Source organism: Acanthisitta chloris, unplaced genomic scaffold, assembly GCF_000695815.1.
Source record: "Acanthisitta chloris isolate BGI_N310 unplaced genomic scaffold, ASM69581v1 scaffold33951, whole genome shotgun sequence".
In the NCBI taxonomy this organism is placed as follows: domain Eukaryota; kingdom Metazoa; phylum Chordata; class Aves; order Passeriformes; family Acanthisittidae; genus Acanthisitta; species Acanthisitta chloris.
The window spans coordinates 12,803-31,777 of record NW_008656024.1 but is presented as its reverse complement, the minus strand read 5'-3'; the positions used below and the strand labels follow the sequence as shown (position 1 = coordinate 31,777).

General features: G+C 45.8%; 1 protein-coding gene across 1 annotated transcript in view; it reads right to left on the bottom strand.

The window, feature by feature from the left end:
* The window catches only part of TBC1D9 (TBC1 domain family, member 9 (with GRAM domain)), a gene marked incomplete at both ends in the record, with an annotated part of 27,951 nt that overhangs the window by 8,770 nt on the left and 206 nt on the right, over positions 1-18,975 (bottom strand). The window contains 8 exons of the mRNA XM_009084156.1: positions 1,468-1,682; positions 3,018-3,168; positions 3,980-4,150; positions 5,758-5,964; positions 8,159-8,366; positions 9,421-9,682; positions 10,496-10,724; positions 12,280-12,398. Coding sequence (XP_009082404.1) covers positions 1,468-1,682; positions 3,018-3,168; positions 3,980-4,150; positions 5,758-5,964; positions 8,159-8,366; positions 9,421-9,682; positions 10,496-10,724; positions 12,280-12,398 — 1,562 coding nt within the window. The remainder of the gene's footprint in view (positions 1-1,467; positions 1,683-3,017; positions 3,169-3,979; positions 4,151-5,757; positions 5,965-8,158; positions 8,367-9,420; positions 9,683-10,495; positions 10,725-12,279; positions 12,399-18,975) is intronic.

Here is an 18,975-nt window from a genome sequence, read left to right as displayed (position 1 = left end):
CCCTACCCAAGGGCTGACTCAGCTGCACACACTTAGCTACACTGACACGGGGACTCTGCCAGAGATGCAGCTGAACAGCTCCCAGAGCCCCTGCCCTCTGCTCCCACGGGGGTCCAAACTCAGCTTCTGGGAGCTGAGGCTGCTGCCTGGGGCAGTGCCAGTCACCAACACCCAGAGTCAATGAACACATCACTCTCCATGTGTGGCTGTGTACACGAGTTTTCTACAGCCTGTTCCACTCCACTCTCACAGCACAGCGCTGTACGGTGACCTCTGAGCTGTCTCTTCCAGCCTCTGACTAGTCTGCTGCTAGGCTGAACAAATGAAGCATTTTCTTCTGACTTTGTCTCCTCACTTTATTATTAAATTGCCTACACATTTCAAATCCTGTAGCACTTTAGGACTCCAGTTTGATCATTACCTTTTGAAACCACAAATCAGGTTTCAACTGAAACTCCAAGCAATGTTGCAACCCTGCCAAAGTCTGTGTTACTCTTTTTGTCTTGTCCACCACGGATGAAACACTTCAGTGCCTGAATTCTCACTGTAGCATTCTGAGTGCCATGGGCCAATCTCAAGGCTACTGATCAGCTTTAGGGACCAGAACGGAAGTGGCTTTCTAGTGTTCCTCTGTTCAACCTTTACAAATGTTACTGTAGCTATTACTTAGCACTAGATTTGTTATTAAATAATTTATGGTCGTATATGCCAGAACTGCTTGCACTTACTTGTGTTGTACCTAGGAGCCTTAACAGTCAGACAGAAATACCTAATATGTGTGAATTTAAGTTTCCTTTCTGCAAAAATATGCAGGGAGGGGGGAAAAGAGGCCCAGTTGATAAGCCAAAGTTATAGAGCGAGAAAGATTTAGGGCCAGGAACTACAGTGACCTGAATCACAGGTGTAAGAACTCCAAAGCCACACACTGGGGTCCACATTAACTCCGGGGATACTTGGTTGTGATTCACAGTGGTATCTTCTAGGGTGAGGATATTCTAGGGATACCCTTTATTTGTGCTTGCTTTTTGTTTTGGTTTGGATGATTGCATGGCATCACTGAAAGGGCAAATGATATTCTGTAGGGTAATTACAACTAGTACATTAAATAACTGGATACAAATTCAAGGCTGAACACACTGCTTTGGTTTTGAGGTTTGCCTTCAGAGTTCATTTGTCATTGCCTGTAGATGCCCTTCAGGACAGGACATCTCTGTTATCCTCTCTCCAGTGCCTGGATTTACAGGCAGAAAACATGCTTAGAGAAACCCATCACATCTCCATGTCACATGCTGCTGACACTGCTGCCAGAGCAGGTGCTGTGTCAAACCCCTCTGACCTCAGCAGCACTGAGGTGGTAGCTCACAGCATTGTCCGTGTGCTGCACGGCCCAGTGCCTGTGTGTGTGGCTGAAGGAGTGAAGGAAGAGCTGGAAGCCGAGGCTGGAGGAGAGCATTTCACCTCAGTTACCTGGCAGTACCCGATGCTGGGGTTCCTGAAGGCATAGGCCGTCAGGACTCTCCTGAGCGCGGCGATGCCCATCTCGTTCTGGAACGCCGGGTGCTCCGGCAGCGAGCGGTGCAGGTCCCGCTCGATCTCCTCCGTCGCAAGGTTGTACTTGCCCATCGACCTCTCCACCAGGTCCTCGTAATAGCCAGGGTGAGTGGCCATTTCATTAATGGCTCCTGGGAGCAGGAGAACACAGGAAGGTTTAGCAGGTACAGCATCCCAACAGGATGATCTGCTGCCCTTTCATCCTGAATATCACCAAGCGCCTCAAAAACAAACAGGAAATGTTATTTCTGTACAGGTGACTAAAACCAAAATGATGTGCTTAGGGTGATTCTCATCCCTTCTTGCCTTCTCTCTGGAGGCATTCTCATAACGAGGTTAAAGACAAGGCAGAAGATAAAGCCTGTCCACCTCAGCCAGAACCAAACAGGAGCAGGAGGAACAAAACAGCTGTGCAGGCACATGGTACCAGGAGCTCCCTCTGCAGTTGGCTGTGGCCTTGGCAATCCTAAGTCACTCAAAACATGTCTCTGAGAAAGCCACTTCCTCTGAAAGGGGTGTAGACTGATGTTTGGTTGCAGAAAGCATGACACATCAGCCAAAAGCAAGAGGCAGGAACTCACGAGCTCTATTACAGCTTCTGACTATGACACAGGACTTGAAGGGATACTTGAAGGGATACCCAGTTTGCAGATGATACAGAACTGGGAGGAGCTGTTGACTCCCTGGAAGGCAGAGAGCCCTTGCAGGGACAGGGACAGATTAGAGATCTGGGAATCACCAACCACATGGAGTTTAACAAGGGCAAGTGCTGATTCTGCACCTGGGACAGGACAACCCTGGCTGGACCTCCAGACTGGGGCATGAGAGGCTGGAGACTGAGCACAAACCTTATTGCTGTGTGCAACTTCCTTGTGAGGAGCAGTGCAGGGACAGCTCTGACCTCTGCTCTCTGGGACAGTGACAGGACCCAGGGAATGGGCTGAGGTTGTGTCAGGGGAGGGTTAGGCTGGAGATTAGCAACTGGTTCTTCCCCCAGAGGTGTTTGGGCACTGAACAGCTCCCAGGGCAGTGTCACAGCTGACAGAGCTCCAGAGGTGTTTGGCCAATGCTCTCAGGCTCAGGGTGCAGTGTTGGGGGGTCCTGGGCAGGGACAGGAGTTGGGCTAGATGGTCCTTGTGGATCCTTTCAACTCTGGATATCCTGTGACACTGTTATAAAGCAACCTGAGGTAGGATGATTTCCATATGACTAGTAAAAAAATTAATAAAATTCTTCAACTTTGGAAAAGATCCTAAAGGACCAAAGAGACAGAGAATCCTTTATGGCACATGATGGACAGAAACATTTTCTCACCATTTGTAACGTAATTGGAGCAGCTAATAAAACAATAAAGTAACTTGCTCCAAATGTTCTCAGACACCGTCTGCACCTTCAGCCCTCTCTGAAATCCTTTCCTCCCTCATGGTTTCAGTTCATCCCACAGTAACACTCCAGTGAACACCCACCTGAGAAGAGCAGCCAGAGCTCCCCTCTCATGCTCTCTGGGATGCCCTTCAGCACCAGGTCTCTGGTCTTCTCGGTGCGATACATACACACCCCTTGGCCATATTCAGCAAAGTGAATCTTCCAGGCCTGTTCTTTCAGGAACTCTTTAGCCTAAAAGCAAAGAAAAGCAGGAAGAAAGATGCAGCTTCTGCTTCCAGCACTCTGCCCCACTGAAATCTTAAGTGCTCAAGTCTGCAGTGTCCCAGCTTTCCAAGTGAGCAAGAAATAACTTGGCTACTGTTCAGTTCTCTTCTTAATGGGCTTCCTCCTCCCTTCTAGTTTCCATCCCAGCAGACTTTGCTGGTAAGAGAATATTGTTGAAGCAGTTGTACTTAAGAGCAGAAATACAAACTCTCCTGGATTTACATCCAAGGTTTTTACATAGTGAAGCTGTTGGTTGTACTGGGCCTAGCTGCGAGGGACTCCCAGCGCTGTGTCCCTCAGCAGTTCTACCCAGGGGTGGGCAAGGTCCTGGGAGGGGAGACAGCTAGGCTGGCCCAGACCGACCAAAGGGAATTCCATGCCACGTGACATGAGATCTAAAGCTGGAAGAGGAGGAGGACAGGGACATTCATCGTTACGTTTGCCTTCCCGAGCAACTCTCTGCCTGTGCTGAGGCCTGTGGTGGCCTGGAGGTGCTGGACACCTCCTGCCCTGGGACACAGGGAATCCACTTCTTGATTCACTCCACTTGTGTGTGGCTTTTGCTTTCCCTATTAAACTGCCTTAGAGTGCCACGAGTTTTCCAGCTTTCACCCCTCTGTCTCCCCATCCCACTGGGGCTTGGCTGCTGCTGGGGCTAAACCACAACATCACATTCAACACTGCTCCTGTGGAAAATACTGCCCAAGTTGTGTGTCCTGGGTCAGAGACACGGTTTGAGAGAAAACAGAACTGAACAGCATTTGGAGGTGTGTTTTACCAGCTTAGGGTTGAACTCCTCGGGTGACCTGCGCCGGTACATGGTCATCAGGGCCTGAGTTGCTGTTGGAATGCCATTGTCATTGAGGTTGAACTGTCGCTCTCCTTCCGACTCGGAGCTGAGGCTTTTGTGAGGGCTGGCGGAGACTGAACTGCTTGACCTTGTAAACACCTGTGGAAAGCAGTGGCAACAGGGCACAGGATGAGTCAGGGGCTGAGCTTTCTGCCTTGCTCTGCTCTACAGTTCGTGCAGGCTAACAGCTAGCAGAGACTGAGCACATGGAACCACTCAGGTACAGGCTGAACATGGGACAAAAATCAAACCAGTACAGAGGAATCAACCTGCTCCCGGTTTCTCAGTGGCTCCCCTGAAACACAATCAAATTCTGTAATTAGGATAACGAGGGCAATGTTGCTTTTAAGTAGACCTGGGCAACTGAACCAGCACCACAGGCCTGGGAACCCCCAGGTGGCTCCTGGTCTGCCCAGAACAAAAGGTCTATATACACCATAGTTCTCATACATGTGTGTACACAGACACATGTTATATCTGTATCTATGTTTATACAGACATATACAAAATAAACTACTTTCCCCTTTGCTTGATAAAACATTCTACTGACAATTCAACATTGTCCATTGTGATTTGGAAAAAAATACTTTGAAGAAAAAGGATTTTCTGACTTCTCAAACAGCTTTGACACAGTAAAATCTCATAGAGCAGTTTGATTTAAATGCCTGAAACTGCAAACACTAATCATGTGTGTCTACATGTGGAATCCTGTTACTAAATACAGCAATAATGCCCGCAGTTATTAATCGGTGTTTATAGGTCAGGAGGTAGGAGACTCAGACCAATTTAGGGCAAGACTAAGAGAAAATTCCAGCATATGTGCTCTGGCACATGACCAAAACAGCACAGCAATTACCCCTCACCAGCCCCAGAGCAGGTATAGCCACTCAGGGCAACACTAGGGCCTAGTACAGACCTGGAACGTGAGATCTACCGACACAAACCCGAAATGAGACTCCACAAAACCCTTTGTTGCTTTGTGGGCTGAACTACTAAACTTTGCTGGGTTTAACAGACCTGAGGAGGCTGTTCCATGAAGCACCTAAGTTTCCTACATAAGACCTGGAATGCAGCAAAAGGCTTGACATTTGAAGAGCCTACAATAAGTGTATCTAACCATGTATTTGAAGAACCATTTACTGGGCACATCTCCATAAGGAGGAGATTCAGAACAGAGTCCACTGGTGCCCAGGACAGTGATGGGTTTTATTGGTTCATATGCTCCATGCACATACAAACCAGCTCAGCTCAGACACTGTTTTCAGAAGAATCAGTGGATGGGATTTAGCAGATAAAGTCTTGAACAAAAGGATCCTCATATCAAACTGATAATTTCTTCCAGTTATTAAAATTCTACAGTTACATTTGACTTGGACAAGTTAATAGATATCAAAAGCATTATCCAATTAACTAGTTAATTAACTATGAGACTTTCCAGCATGATACACTGTAATTTCAGAATGTGGCAGTTAGAGTAGCTCTCCCTCAGAAACTGTTAGTTCTCTTAACTCCAACACACAAAAAATAGATATCCTAATCATAAATTTTAGCACTTCAGATTAAGGAAGCTAAAGACATGAAGAGAAAAGAGGTGACATCTCTGTGCACAACGGTTTAGCCTGACAAAAAGTTTTTCCTGGCTCCCCTCTCCCCATACCAGATAAAATTCCCTTCCTCTAGGAGATCAGCCATGTTCCTCCACATACCTCATCATCCGAGCTGATGTAGCTTCCAGAAATATTTCTTTCCAAGTATATTTTTGAAGTGGTTTGCTGCAAGAAGTCTGAGATCCTCTGTACCAGAAAGTCTCTGTCTTTCAGGTTGGCGAAGAGGAAGGTCATCCTGTTTTTGGTGCTGATGGACAGAGGGCTGGGCAGCACACTGGAGCTGTCTGCCTTCTCCACGATTGTCACCTGGGGGGACAGCAGCCACAGCTGAACATCTCCCATTACCTGCTTCATCTGAGAGCCCAGCAAACCCATGCTCCTGCTGCCCTCGTGTCAAACCACCACAGACTGCTCTGCAGGGAAACGTGGAGTAGACACAAGCACTTACAAGTCCTGAGAGCTGGAGGCTGCTCTCTCTCATGCAGCTGGTTTCCGTGCATTCTCCAGCAAAACTTCTGTGCACTGGTTAGTTTCTTTTCCTCAGGCTTTGTTTTAAGGGAACCAGTAAAACAAAACCTCCTCTGTGGGATGCAGCTCTACAGGCTTTTTGTAGGACTTCCAAATCCTTCTCCTGCTTCCCGACACCAGCACAGGCTGAATCAACAGACTCTGCTTACCTTCTCTTGCCAATACATGTGAACAAGCCCTTTTTGGGACAACACTCTAACTACTGCACTACTAGATTATAGTTGCACACAGTGATAACAACTGTTACTTTAACTGTGTTTTCACAGTACACAGAAACTTGCAACAGAGGGAAACTAATCCCATGCCTTCCCTTACAAAGGGAAACATCTCACCCTGCAAGGTGGAGGTTTCTGCTTGGTCTTCAATTGCTGGTGAAATGGTCACTGATCTAACTGAACTCCAACCTGCAACACTCATGCCACAACCTACTGAGTACAGGGAACTGGTTCTGTGAGTTTCATAAAGCACATCAGCCAAAGAAATCTCAGGGATAAATCCTACACTGCTGCTGAATTATAGAACAGCTGTGTGTTCTGAACATTACCAATTATTAGCCTTGTAACTAATCAGTCAACCAAGTCTGTGCAGTTCACACACTGAACAAAACACAAATCACAATTGCAGACACTTTTAACTCCTGGTTTTATGGCTTTACATGATTTCTTAGGTAATGAAAACTGACTTTCTGCCTGCAGAACACGAAGGGGCACACTGCAGTTTGCTAAGAACTTTTGCTCCAATGGTGAGACATTGGTGCTATATAATGTTATGTGCTGCTTTGGGCTGGGGCTGTTGTCTCATCTGTCAGAACATCTCCAGGATACCACCGAATAATGGAGCTAGGTCAGGGTCTAACCCAGACCTGTAACCAACTAGGAATCTCTCCTTTAGTTGCTATGGGTGCCGCTCAGTAGCCCTGAGGATTGGTGCTACCCAGCGGGTGACTGTTCTCCTTGCTGCTGCTGAGACTTCAACCTGTCCACACAAAAACACCAATTCCTTCTGCCATTTCTTTCTGGTGAAGCTTTGGAGCTGCTTTGAATCCCATGCTGCTGTGGCTGTGGCTATCCAAAGTTTTTTTTTAAGAGATCCTGCTAAGGGAAGGTTTTACCTGGAGGACCATTGTTCCCTTTGAGTTCCAGACAAACAGTGCAACCATACTTGAGTGTCTCATCTCAAATAACCAAAGCCATTGCAACATGCTGCTGAAAAACCGTACCTTCAAAGCTTCCAAGCACTGGTGTCCTCTTAATGCTCTATGGGGGAGAACAGTGCCTTGGCATAGTCCATGGCCCTTCAGTCAAGCCTTGGTTATATCAGCTTTGCTACTACTTCCAAAACTGACTTTGAAATTTTCCATGAACCCACACATCAAGTCATCCAAAAGAAAACCCTTCCCAACATAATTACCATTTTATTGCATCAAACAAACTCTTTACTGAACATCTGCTGGAAGTAACCAGCTTTGGAAAGGGAAACACCAACCTGAGAAATGCTGCCAAGTACTTTCCATATACAGGAATGAACAATTGCAAATCTGCACGAGGAGACACCTCAGAACCTTAGGATTATGAACCTTTCTACACCTGACAAAAGCAAATCTGATCTGACAGATTCTTTAACAGAATTTCCACTCATCAATGTAGGAAGTTTCACCCTCCCCCTATGAGGCACAAAACAGGCATAATAGGGCTGTGAATCAGAATACAAACCATGAGGGAGAAAGGACTCACAAGGGTTGGAAAAACTGACATAAAAACCCTCCCTGTTCATACTAATGGTAGGAACCATGAGCTAAGACACACAGTCATTAAATATTGCTCAGAACACACCACAATGAGATGCTCATGAGAGACTGAAAGGATGCAAAGAGGTTTTTCTCCAAACCCAACCAACAAGTCAAAACCAGGCTGCAACACCCAGCAGCATTTTGCTTTGTTTGCCCTATGAATTCACAAACATAGGTATTTACCTCTCGCAGAGGGATAATAAGGCTGCACAAGTTCTCTTCTTTGCTAGTAAAGCAAATGTAGTTCGTAGAGACAAACATCTGGCCCAGGATATGCATCTTGTTGAAGGGAGTCCAGAGTGTGCAGTCGGTGTGCCCATCCAGCTTCTCGTCCTTGGGCAGGCGGAACAGCGCGCGGTACCTCTCGCTCTTTGCCCTCGCATCGAGGTCCCTGAAAACAAGGAAGTTTGGCTTGTTTTAGGAAGTACATCACACACTAACATACATGCTATGCAAAGCATTGCAGGTTACCTGCAACACCCAACTCAGCACGAGGTGCACAGCAGTTTGCACACAGGGGATGTGGAGTCTTCGCTGCTGGAGGATTCACAAACCACATGAAAATGATTTGCTGCCATGAATGACTTAGCTACACTGATCCTGACTTCTCAGAGGGAAAGACTGGGTGATCTTTCCATATTCAGCTCTGCCTTCCAAGAATTTACACAGCAGATCCATGTTTCATTAACTAGGAATAAAAAAATGCTTCTTTGAGCCTTATCTATAGATGTGACGGAATCCTTAGGCTAGAGATCAGCAGCAGGTCCAGAACTTAGCCTTGCTAATGCATTTGGTGCAAAACACTGAGTAGCAAGGAAGACAAACCTAAGGGATACAGTGCATGCCAGATGTCACTGAGAAACAAAAATACCAGCAGGCACTGGTTAGAGCTCTGTCAGGTTCACTAACACGACCAACACAGAATGCAAAAATTCAACTGAAAGTAACAAATTGCAGTGTGATATCTATAAAAGAAGCATAAATGTTTTCCAGAAAATTTTTCATGCCTTAGAATCTTATGTCAATTTCTATCTCTGCTACCTAAGTTCTAGATAGAATTCACTATCTGGAATAATTTCTCAGTTCTGGTTATAAGATAAGTACGAATCTTTGGCACATCTCTTAATACACTTAACTTGCTTTATTACCTTCCCTCAGTGACAGAAAACTGCCCCAAAACAGATCCCTCATACAGCCAACAGTGTCAGTCCCTCATACAGTGTCGAGAGCTACCCTAAAGAGCTTCTGAGTGAATGAGAGCTTGGCCCAAATAAGTTTATTTTTTGCAACATGTTCATATTCAAACGTTTTCCCTTTGCTGTTTCAACAGGACATCAAGCAATTCTATAAACAATTACTCACATTTTGCCCCTGCTGGAATCAGTCATCCCTTTTGGAGTGACAGTAAATGACAGCAAGGAGTGAGCAGGAGCAGTGCTACCTACCGTTTAAGCGCAGATACCTTCTTGGGGGACTTCTTCTTCAGCTTGGGCAATGACCTGTCCTGCTCGAAGCCCTCGTTGTCCAAAAGCTGCCGCATGGCTATGTTGGCAAGCTGCTCCATCAGCTTGAATGTCTCACTGATATTGAGGAACACCGAGAAGAAATGCTCACTTGACCTTGTGCTCACTTTGATCATGTCAGGGAAGAGCAGCGTCGCGTTCTTCTCGAGCTGAGTGATGTCAACCCAGCGAATGACTAACTTTGCTGAGCAGGAGCAAACAAATAAAAAAGATTCAGTACAAAATGAGCATATTCATGAGCATTTATCTTCCCCTCCCTATAAAGTGCATTCATCTGAATTTTTCTTGCCTCTTAAGGAGCTGGGAGCACAGCATAAAGAGTCACAGCTTGTGCAAACAACTGATCACCTGACAAACAGCAGCTAAAAGAGTGCAAATCTAATTTACTTCATTTACAGAACACCACACAAGCCTTGCAAAGCTGGGTGGGCTAACAGAACTCATCACTGCCACAGAACTTGCTCAGACCCTATGTCCTCTTTTCCTAAGGAGTAAAGAGACACATCAGACAGGTTTGTTATTTTGGTATAGTGCAGCAATGTCAGGTCCTCGACTTTTCTTCCAAGACTAGTACAGGCAGTAGTACTACTGCCCAGGTTACAGACAACTGCTTTGAGAAACACAGAGCAAACAAGAAAACAGGCACATAGTGAAGCAGCATGACAGCCAGGGAATTGCTCCCTGCTCCTTTTCCTAGAGACACATCAGACAGGTTTGTTATTTTGGTATAGTGCAGCAATGTCAGGTCCTCGACTTTTCTTCCAAGACTAGTACAGGCAGTAGTACTACTGCCCAGGTTACAGACAACTGCTTTGAGAAACACAGAGCAAACAAGAAAACAGGCACATAGTGAAGCAGCATGACAGCCAGGGAATTGCTCCCTGCTCCTTTTCCTCAGCAGCGTCTTCCACAGGTTCTAGCAGGTGAGCACTGACAAACTACAAAGGCTTCCTCACAGTTCTCAGCTGCACAGATACCCATTCCTGTGAAAACATACCTTCCCTGCCCATGAGGAAGGAGTAAAAGCAGAGGTGATTAATGCTGAGGTACACCCAGCCCTGCCGGGGAACCTTCCCCTTCCAGTAGCTGCAGGAGTAGTAGTTCACTAATTTCTCCTCTTCTGGCATCCCAAAGAGCTTGTGAAATTTCACTATGGCTTCCTTGAATTTTTCCGTGTCATCATCCTCCTTGATGCCGTTGATTTTGTTGTACTCAGCGATGATGCCCTGGCAGGAGGAAGAAGCACACACACAGGTGTTAGCTGCAAGGGGGCTCAGGTATCCTAAGTGCCACAGGCCACAACAGCCATGGCAAAGGCAAGGAAAGCCTCGCTGAGCCCTTTGTTCTGCTCATTCCTTGCCTTAGGCAGTTACTCTGTCAGGTGGCCTTGCTCCCTGCCATGCCTCTGGCAACAGCAACCAAACACGTCCCATCGGTGGGTGCCTTAATTTATCTGTCTCAAACACTCCTAACAACCCTGTACAGCACCTGTGATTTGAAACATTTTCCTCCTCTAGGTAAATATGCTCCCTGGGCAGACAGGGATAGGATTTCACCAGAAATTTCTTCAAAAGGCAAAGAAAAATGTAAAAGGAAACAAGGATCTGTTACTAAGGAAAATATCAAATGACTTCTCTGACCCCTCTTACTGGACCTTGAGCAAAAGAGAACAGCAAAAGGGGGAAAAAAGAAATCTTCTGTTAGATTAACTATCAGGATGGAAAAGTCATTTCCACTTTCAGGTGCAGGTGACCATGAGACCTGAAGTAGCAAGAGCCTGGTGAAAACCTGCTTTGTGGTATCTCCTCCTGTTCTGTGCTGAAGTTCTGGTCTATTCACTTATTTTCCCAGTCTCTCTTATAACCACTTCTATTGCCTTCGATATGAAAGGGATAAAATTGAAAGTGACTTTTTGCCTTTAACTTTGATACCTGGAAAGCAGAGTATAAGACAGAGAACCATCACTTGTGTTTGGTATTTGTCCCACTCAAAGAAGTAACCATTTCCCTAAGGGATTATATTCCACAAGACAGATGTCTTCTCAGATAAGGTCCTTCCCTGGCAATCTGTCGCCCTCAGAGCTAACTCACTAGCACAACACAAGCAGCTAAGGTTTCTTAAGACAGTTGACTTACTACCTGAAATGTTAAGAGGACTGAGAGGAAGCCAATGCTTAGAGTGCACTCCCAGTGAATAGTCACCTTGATACAATCAGTCTTTTACCAAAGTACTTATTTCTAGATCATTCTCAGTACAGATAAAGTAGTAGTCCTACTACCTCCCCCCGACAGAGAAAACCAAACACCCCCAACCAACCAACCCAACGAACCAGCAGCCCCTGACACCCTTTGGCAGTGTAAATACACTATTAGCTTACACTAAAGGTAGTGTAAATGCCAGCACTGCAGGGCTTAGCTGCACCCAAGAGGGGAAGGAGACATTATGAGTGCAGGGAAAAAAGAGCTTTGCACTGGAGAAAACAGTTACCTAGATAACTGTCGAAGCTTAAGACAGACAACAGTGCAATTAATTTTAGAACCTATAATGACTGAAGCCCTGGCTATGTGCTTATATGGGTTTTTAAGATCACACTGCTGGAGCTACCTGCACTAATCCCACTTGCCCTGACTTTACACACGTGTTGCTACTCAGCATCTGGTTTTCCTCCAAAAAGGCAGTACAGCCTAGGCACTAACAGGGCAATCTGTGCAGCATTCCCATCAGTTTTCCTCCCACAGTCACACGTGTCATTAAAGACATGCATAACAGTATATACACTACCTGTATTTTTCCTCTGACAAAGGTATTTATGTCATTCTCATTTTCAAAGATTGAAAGAGTTTGCAACAAATTCTGTTCAAGCCATTCCCAGTGTTCAGTGATTTCCTTCCTGGAGCAACCTGTATGGAAAAAAACCCCAAAGTCACAAAGGAAATAATGCACCAGTGCCAGTGTCCTCTTCATCACAAACAGGAGACCCTAAGGAAACTTGCCAGTAGCCAGGATGCAACGTTTCACTACATTTCCCGCTAGCAATCCCCAAAGTCTCTCCTATTGTATTTAATCTCACAGTAAATAGGCAGCAACCTCCAATACTATTCTGTGAGAAGCACAAACTGCTTATGTCAGTATCGTTTGCAAAAGCTGCCCAAGGTCACAGTGAAGAGTTAGCAAAGGTGTTTCAGAACCTGTTAGAAACTGAAAACACAACCACAAAAGCTTTACATTCTACCATTAGTTCCCAAAACCTTCACGGTCATGTACATCTATGAATTATGAAACAGGGATAAAATTTCAAGTGTAACAGATAAAAAGGATCATGTTCCTGACAATGCTGTTACAATGTCCCTTCCTCAGAAGAAGAGAGCTGAAAGACCTGTTAGAGAGCTGCATCTTTTAGGGGAGCAGGTTGTCAAAGCTGGTTTACTCTCAATGGTGAAAGAACAGACTGAGCTTTGATGACCCTTGTTAGCTCAGGAGACCATAAAGGTCAAGTGAGATCACTGATACTGAAGAATTAGCATACATACATGAAGTCTGTAAAGTCTTAGAGAACAGGGATGAAAAAGCTTCATGTATGAACTAGAGTTGATATGTGCAAAGTTTTGCATCTATTTTACTGCAATACATAACTTCTGCTTTGATCCTGCTCTCCACACCTTGCAGAAGGAAGTGGTTGGTGCTCTTCAGGATCTCTCTGTGCCCACCCTGAAGGAAGAATAAATTCAAGCACCCCAAGAAATTGTTCCCCCTCTAAGTATGTTGAGGGAATCATATCAAACCAGGACTTTTCAAAGTGTTTTCAGAAAACAAAACATTACATCTCCACACAGCAACACCTGAAGCTTGATTAGAAGTATCTCAGTCCAGGTAGGAAACAGCATCAACACTACGTCTCCTTTTCGTTCAAATCACAGCTTTGGCTCATTTTACTCAGAACTAGCAAGTAAATGAACCCATCAAGTAATGCCAACACAGCCCAACACAGTGAAGGGCTTGTGTGAAGCATCCCTTAGGCAGAGGCTACTAACAACTTCTTCAGCTGACTGCAGCAACTAATGATGGGGAAGAGCATTCTTTCTGCAGTATACAGAGCCTTAACTCCAATGATGGCAGCAGAATGCAACATTCTGTGCAACTTCCAGGGGAAATGCACCACCCTAGTTGTAGTACAGACATATAAATGTGCTGCAGAACATCCCTTATATGTAACCAATACTTCAGAGCCACAAATGATCTCCACTGCTGCTTCTCCTCAACACCACTGGATGCAGCCAGACCCTTCTGGAACTCAGGGGTGGTCTGAGGAATGTTTTATTTCTTCTTGGCTTCTGTACAGAGCAGTGCTGAAATGCATGAGCTATGTATGTACAACCAGCCTGTCAGCAGAAAACTTGCTGCTCTCTTGAAGAGCAGTGAACAGCAGTGCAGACACTGTCATGAGGAACAGTTTCTTAAAGCTGTCTATTCCTGGTTTGTGGTTCAGCAATTAGCTTTCGTCACTTTTTATGGAAATGCTTTGGTTATTATTCTCAACCTGTAACAATCCATCTCATTTTTTTCCACAGCTTTTTGTCTCCACTATGTTACCATTTGCTCTCCCAGACTCACCGGCAGCAGATCATGCGATCAGCCCAAACCTGCATCCCAGCTCCCATCAATTCATCCTCACAGCTGCATCTTCCTCCTCTGCTTTGCTCACTCAGGACTGAAAAACACTTTTGCTGCAATGTTTTAAACTACAGGTTATTTTATCTCTGCTACTGGTAAGTTTATGCCATTTGCCATCGTTGGCCACACAAACCACCTCTGACTCCCAGGGAAGGGGCAAAAACCTCGTGTAACAGTTGAAGCACAATACTTCGGAATGCAAAGCCCTCAAAGGCAGCAGGAAACAAAACAGAAAGCAGCTGTGCCACATACACTGAACTACTAATCCCTCCATCCCCTCTAGATGGACACTCAGCTCATGGTGTGCTCCGTGGCTGGAACGGTGCAATGCTGCCCAGCAGCCCTGGCAGACCGAGCTGTTCTCCTCAGTCTTCAGGAAGGAAACTAACAGGCATGTTAGCAGGAGCTGGAGAGCTAAGGAATGCCTAGAGTGGAAGAGCTGCATAGAGGAAGGGCACATGGCTCTGGAGAGAGGATGAGAAGGGGAGTTGCCTAGCAGGTAGGTGCAGTAACAGCATGGAAGCATCTCCAAGTGCTGGGATTCCGTTTCTAACATCTGGGTTGGTTTGTCTAAGGGGTAAAAATACAGGGGAAATGTGACCAAGTTCAGTTCTGGGGAGAGCATTTAAAAGTCATGTAAAATTACTTTCGGACACACTCGTAAGTATAATCTCAGTCTTGTTTCAGTTGGTGACTGAGGGACTGGAATAGCTTGAGACAGCTGATGTCTGGTTTTCTCTTCCAAGGAGATACTTAGCTGAGATGCTGTTAGTCAGCCTGAACTCGCTAGTTGTGCTGGGCCTGGCTGAGCCAGGGTTCATTTTCCCCACAGCAGTGCTCAGTGCTGTGCTTGCGTCGGTAGCAAGGAAGGTGTTGATGACACAGCAGTGTTCTGGCTCAGGCTGAGCAGAGCTGGCACAGCACCAGCACTGCCTTCCAGCATTCCACCCCCAGCAGTAGGCTCGGGTGGGCAAGATCCTGGGAGGAGACAGAACTAGACCAGCTGACCCAGACTGACCAAAGGGGTGTTCCACACCATGTGATGTCAGCCCAGACATGAAAGCTAAAGGAGGAGGAGGAAGGGAGGGCATTCATGATTTACAAGGTTTGCCTTCTGAAGCAACTGCTCCATGTGCTGCATCTTCCCAGGCAGTGGCTGGACATCACCCGCTGAGGGGAAGGAAAGAATAAAACGGTTTTTTCTTTCTCTGTGCTTGTGCATGCACAACCTTTTGCTGTGCTTTAGTGACCTGCCTTATCTCAACCTATGAGTTGTTTTCCACCTTATTTTCTCTCCCGTGTCCAGCTGGGAAGGAGGAATGATAGAGCAGCTTGGTGGGACCTGGCACCCGGCCCACTCCTCTGCCACTAACGGAACTCACTGCAAGAGAGCCTGGATCACTTCAGGGAACCAAAACTGTCCTTGCCAGTAACGGCAGGTTCAGGAATGGACTGGCAAGACCTCAGTTTGCACAGAGAGGGAGGAGAAAGCAGTTGCAGCTGGTAAACTCGACAGCATCTATCTACAGCTTGTTAAACAAAGCATGTAGGCTTTTCTGAAAACCTTGTCCAGGGCATGCAATCAAAGTTCAGGGTTGGTGCTTTGAAACAATTAGTAACTTTTTCACACATGCAATGCAGGTTTAGCAACTTCTAGGACAATGCAATATAATTACCACAAAAACCACACGGCAGTTCTATACCAGAAAAATACACAGAGCTGATTCCATAGGTAGAGAAAGATCTAAAAAGGTTGTTCACTTCCAGGCAGAGTTTCCATACACCATCACTTTCCCCTTGAATTGAGCAGTAGCAGACTGGAGAGGGACATGGGACACAGAAGGGCTATTACATCTACAACATGTTGCATTCTAGGCCATTAATAAGCCTAAAATTGTTCTTGAAAAGTTACCAGTAACATCTTTCCAGTATAATTCACCTTCATCACAGCACTGCACTGGAGAAAGGGCTGGTAACAACCTTCCTCTCCAGAGCCACAAAGCCTCACAACTTCCAGTTCTCATTCTCACACAGCCTAGACCAGCAGAGTTAATACCTGAGCAAATTCATGCCCAGAATTCACTGTAAACAAATCTGGGGTCTAAACATAAGTGAAACAATTATTTTTGAGCAAACAAACCCCCTTGGGATACTTTCACCCCCCCAAACAGTGTTGTACCAAGCAAGACCAAGGGTCACCCAGCATGGACAAACAGAAACCATCACATTGTCTCAGGTCACTCTGTCCAGCCACTTACCAAAGACAGAGACTAGTTCTCTACTGAAGACAGAGAAGAACACGACAAACCTCTGTAAAACTAAGGGATTACAGGTACCAAATAACCTCAGGGAACAGGGAGGGACAATGTGCAGGACAAATTGGAGCTGCACAGCTGAATGCAGCCAAACCCCTCAAAAACCTGCAGAATTTTAACAGCCCTCGACCAGTCCAGGAGGAACTGCTTTAATTACAAATTCCTAAAACACCCACAGTGCAGAGCCTTAGGGAACACTGGGCTGCTCAGCTTCGAGGCTGCCTAGATAAATTATTTGCTCTCTCAAACTTTACACCTCCCTGTAGGACCCACACAATTCCCCTCAGGTGACAAAACTAAGCTGGTGCAGACTTACAATTTAACCAAAACAACTAAGCCATCAACCAGGTATTTAGGAGACTTAAAAATTCAAGGAACACTCCACCAAATGGAATCACAGATATATACATTAACTAACTACATTAGCAACTTCCATTGGGGCTAAGATGCATAGCTGAAGAGCATGTTTATAAATACAGGCTTAAATGTAAACAGAGGACCCTATTTCTACATGAAATCCACCATCTCTGTCAGAGAGAAGCAAAACTCTCACAGTTCAGCAGCACCACCAATTCCACACATACAGTGCATTCATTTACTCTGGGGCCACAACTCACCTGCCTGCCATTTCATGCCCTGCTCACCTGAGGACACACACTGTCCTTATCTACAGGTGTCATGCAGAAAAACCTGCACATGCACCTAAAGCAACGTCCCATGGCCTATTTCTAGAGGCCTGACAACAATTTCTGACTACATGCACAACACGAGGGTCTGGGGAGAAACCCTGCTTACTGAGAGCTTTGTTACAGGTCACTGTCTTTGGCAGGGAGTCTGCAAACAGCAAGAAAACTTGTCCTTGTGCCTTTCTGAGTTTATGGGGTGGAGGTGGCTATGAATTGCTGCACTGACATCTGGATGAAGGGAAAAATGGATTATATGTGCTCTTGCAACTGCCTCTGCTTGTGCACCAATGGTGTAAATAAACACAAGTAACTACTTGCACCCTTCCCTCTCATGCAAAGCCATGGAGAGCTACAGTGCACTCCGTGTGGTCACAGCAGAGCAGGAGACAGTACAAAGCAAGCAGCTAAATGAAGGTTTGGAAACAACCCCCACAATACTGACAATGTCATTAATTCCTGGGCTTACTATTAGCTTACACTAAAGGCAGATTTTGCTATATGAATTTCAGAATCTTCAGGGAATTGGTACAGATATAGAGGGGAAAAAGCTGTTTAAACTGGTGCCTTCTTTCAGGTCTGATACACTCAAAGATTGCAAGAAATACTTGCGCTAATATGAGCTATTAAAGAACTTCCTATTGGATTCAGAATGACACAGCTTTGCTATCACCTTTGCCATACACACAAATCATGTCAGGTGTTACTGGGAGAGGTGGCACTGCTGGGTCAGCACAGCTGGCGTTTCTGAGCGCAGCAGTGCTGCGGGCCTGGAGGTGACCAGGCTGCTGAGGAGAACACAGGCACGTACCACTCCATTTGTCCTCTTTCCTCAGCTTTATTTCAAATGAACAGAGTTTTGGCTCTTGCCTAAAACAGTCTGAGACTTTTGAGCTAGAGGAGTCGCATTGAAAAGTTTCCATTTACTGACACTGAAAACAATGCTATCAAACCAAGGATCTGAACTTACAAGCTCGGCCAAGGCCAAGTGACCTCGATCATTCAACTCCAGACACTGTTTTCAGAGCCAGCAAACAAACCCAGAGACTACTGACATTCTGCTTTGTGCTGTTTGCAGTAGGTACCTGACCACAGAAATAGGCATTAATACGGAACCTGATACATGCAAAAATCCTACTTAATGTACAAAAATATCAACTCAGTGGTTTTCACTAACTACTGTAACAACAGAAGGAGCAGCCTTACAGCTAGATCTGCCAGAGCTGGAGCATTAAAGACCAAAACTCTTAAGAGCTGTTGCACCTACATAAGAACATACATCCTCTATTTCACTCTAACCTAGCTCCATCTTGCTGAATGTCAAAGTACATCACATTTAGAAGGACCACACACTGAAATAAGTGCCCAGGGTTGGGCACCCCTGGGATGGAGAGGGTGTTTATACTAAGGAGACTGAGCTCACCAGCCAGGAAATGCCAGACTACTCAGTGCTCAGGTGAGTGCTGGAGTTGCACTGCCTTCCTAGTTACCACTGCCAGGGAAACCAGGTGCCCTGTAGGGGTAATTTGGAGGCTGTGACCCAGGTACTGCTCCTCCCATCCTCTGCAGAACACTTCATCACCCAAAAAGTGCTGAGGGAATGAGCCATGGGCATGGAGAAGAGCATGCAAAGCATGCTTGTCTGGGAACATCTCCAGGACATGAAGAGTAGGAAACAACAGAGGCTTCTGTCCCTGCTCCATGGCCATTTCTGGGTTTACTCAATCACTGTGCCTAACACACACACTCAGTAGCATTCAAGGTCTATCAGAAGCTCTGGAGGTTTTCAGGTTTTCATCCTGACCCAT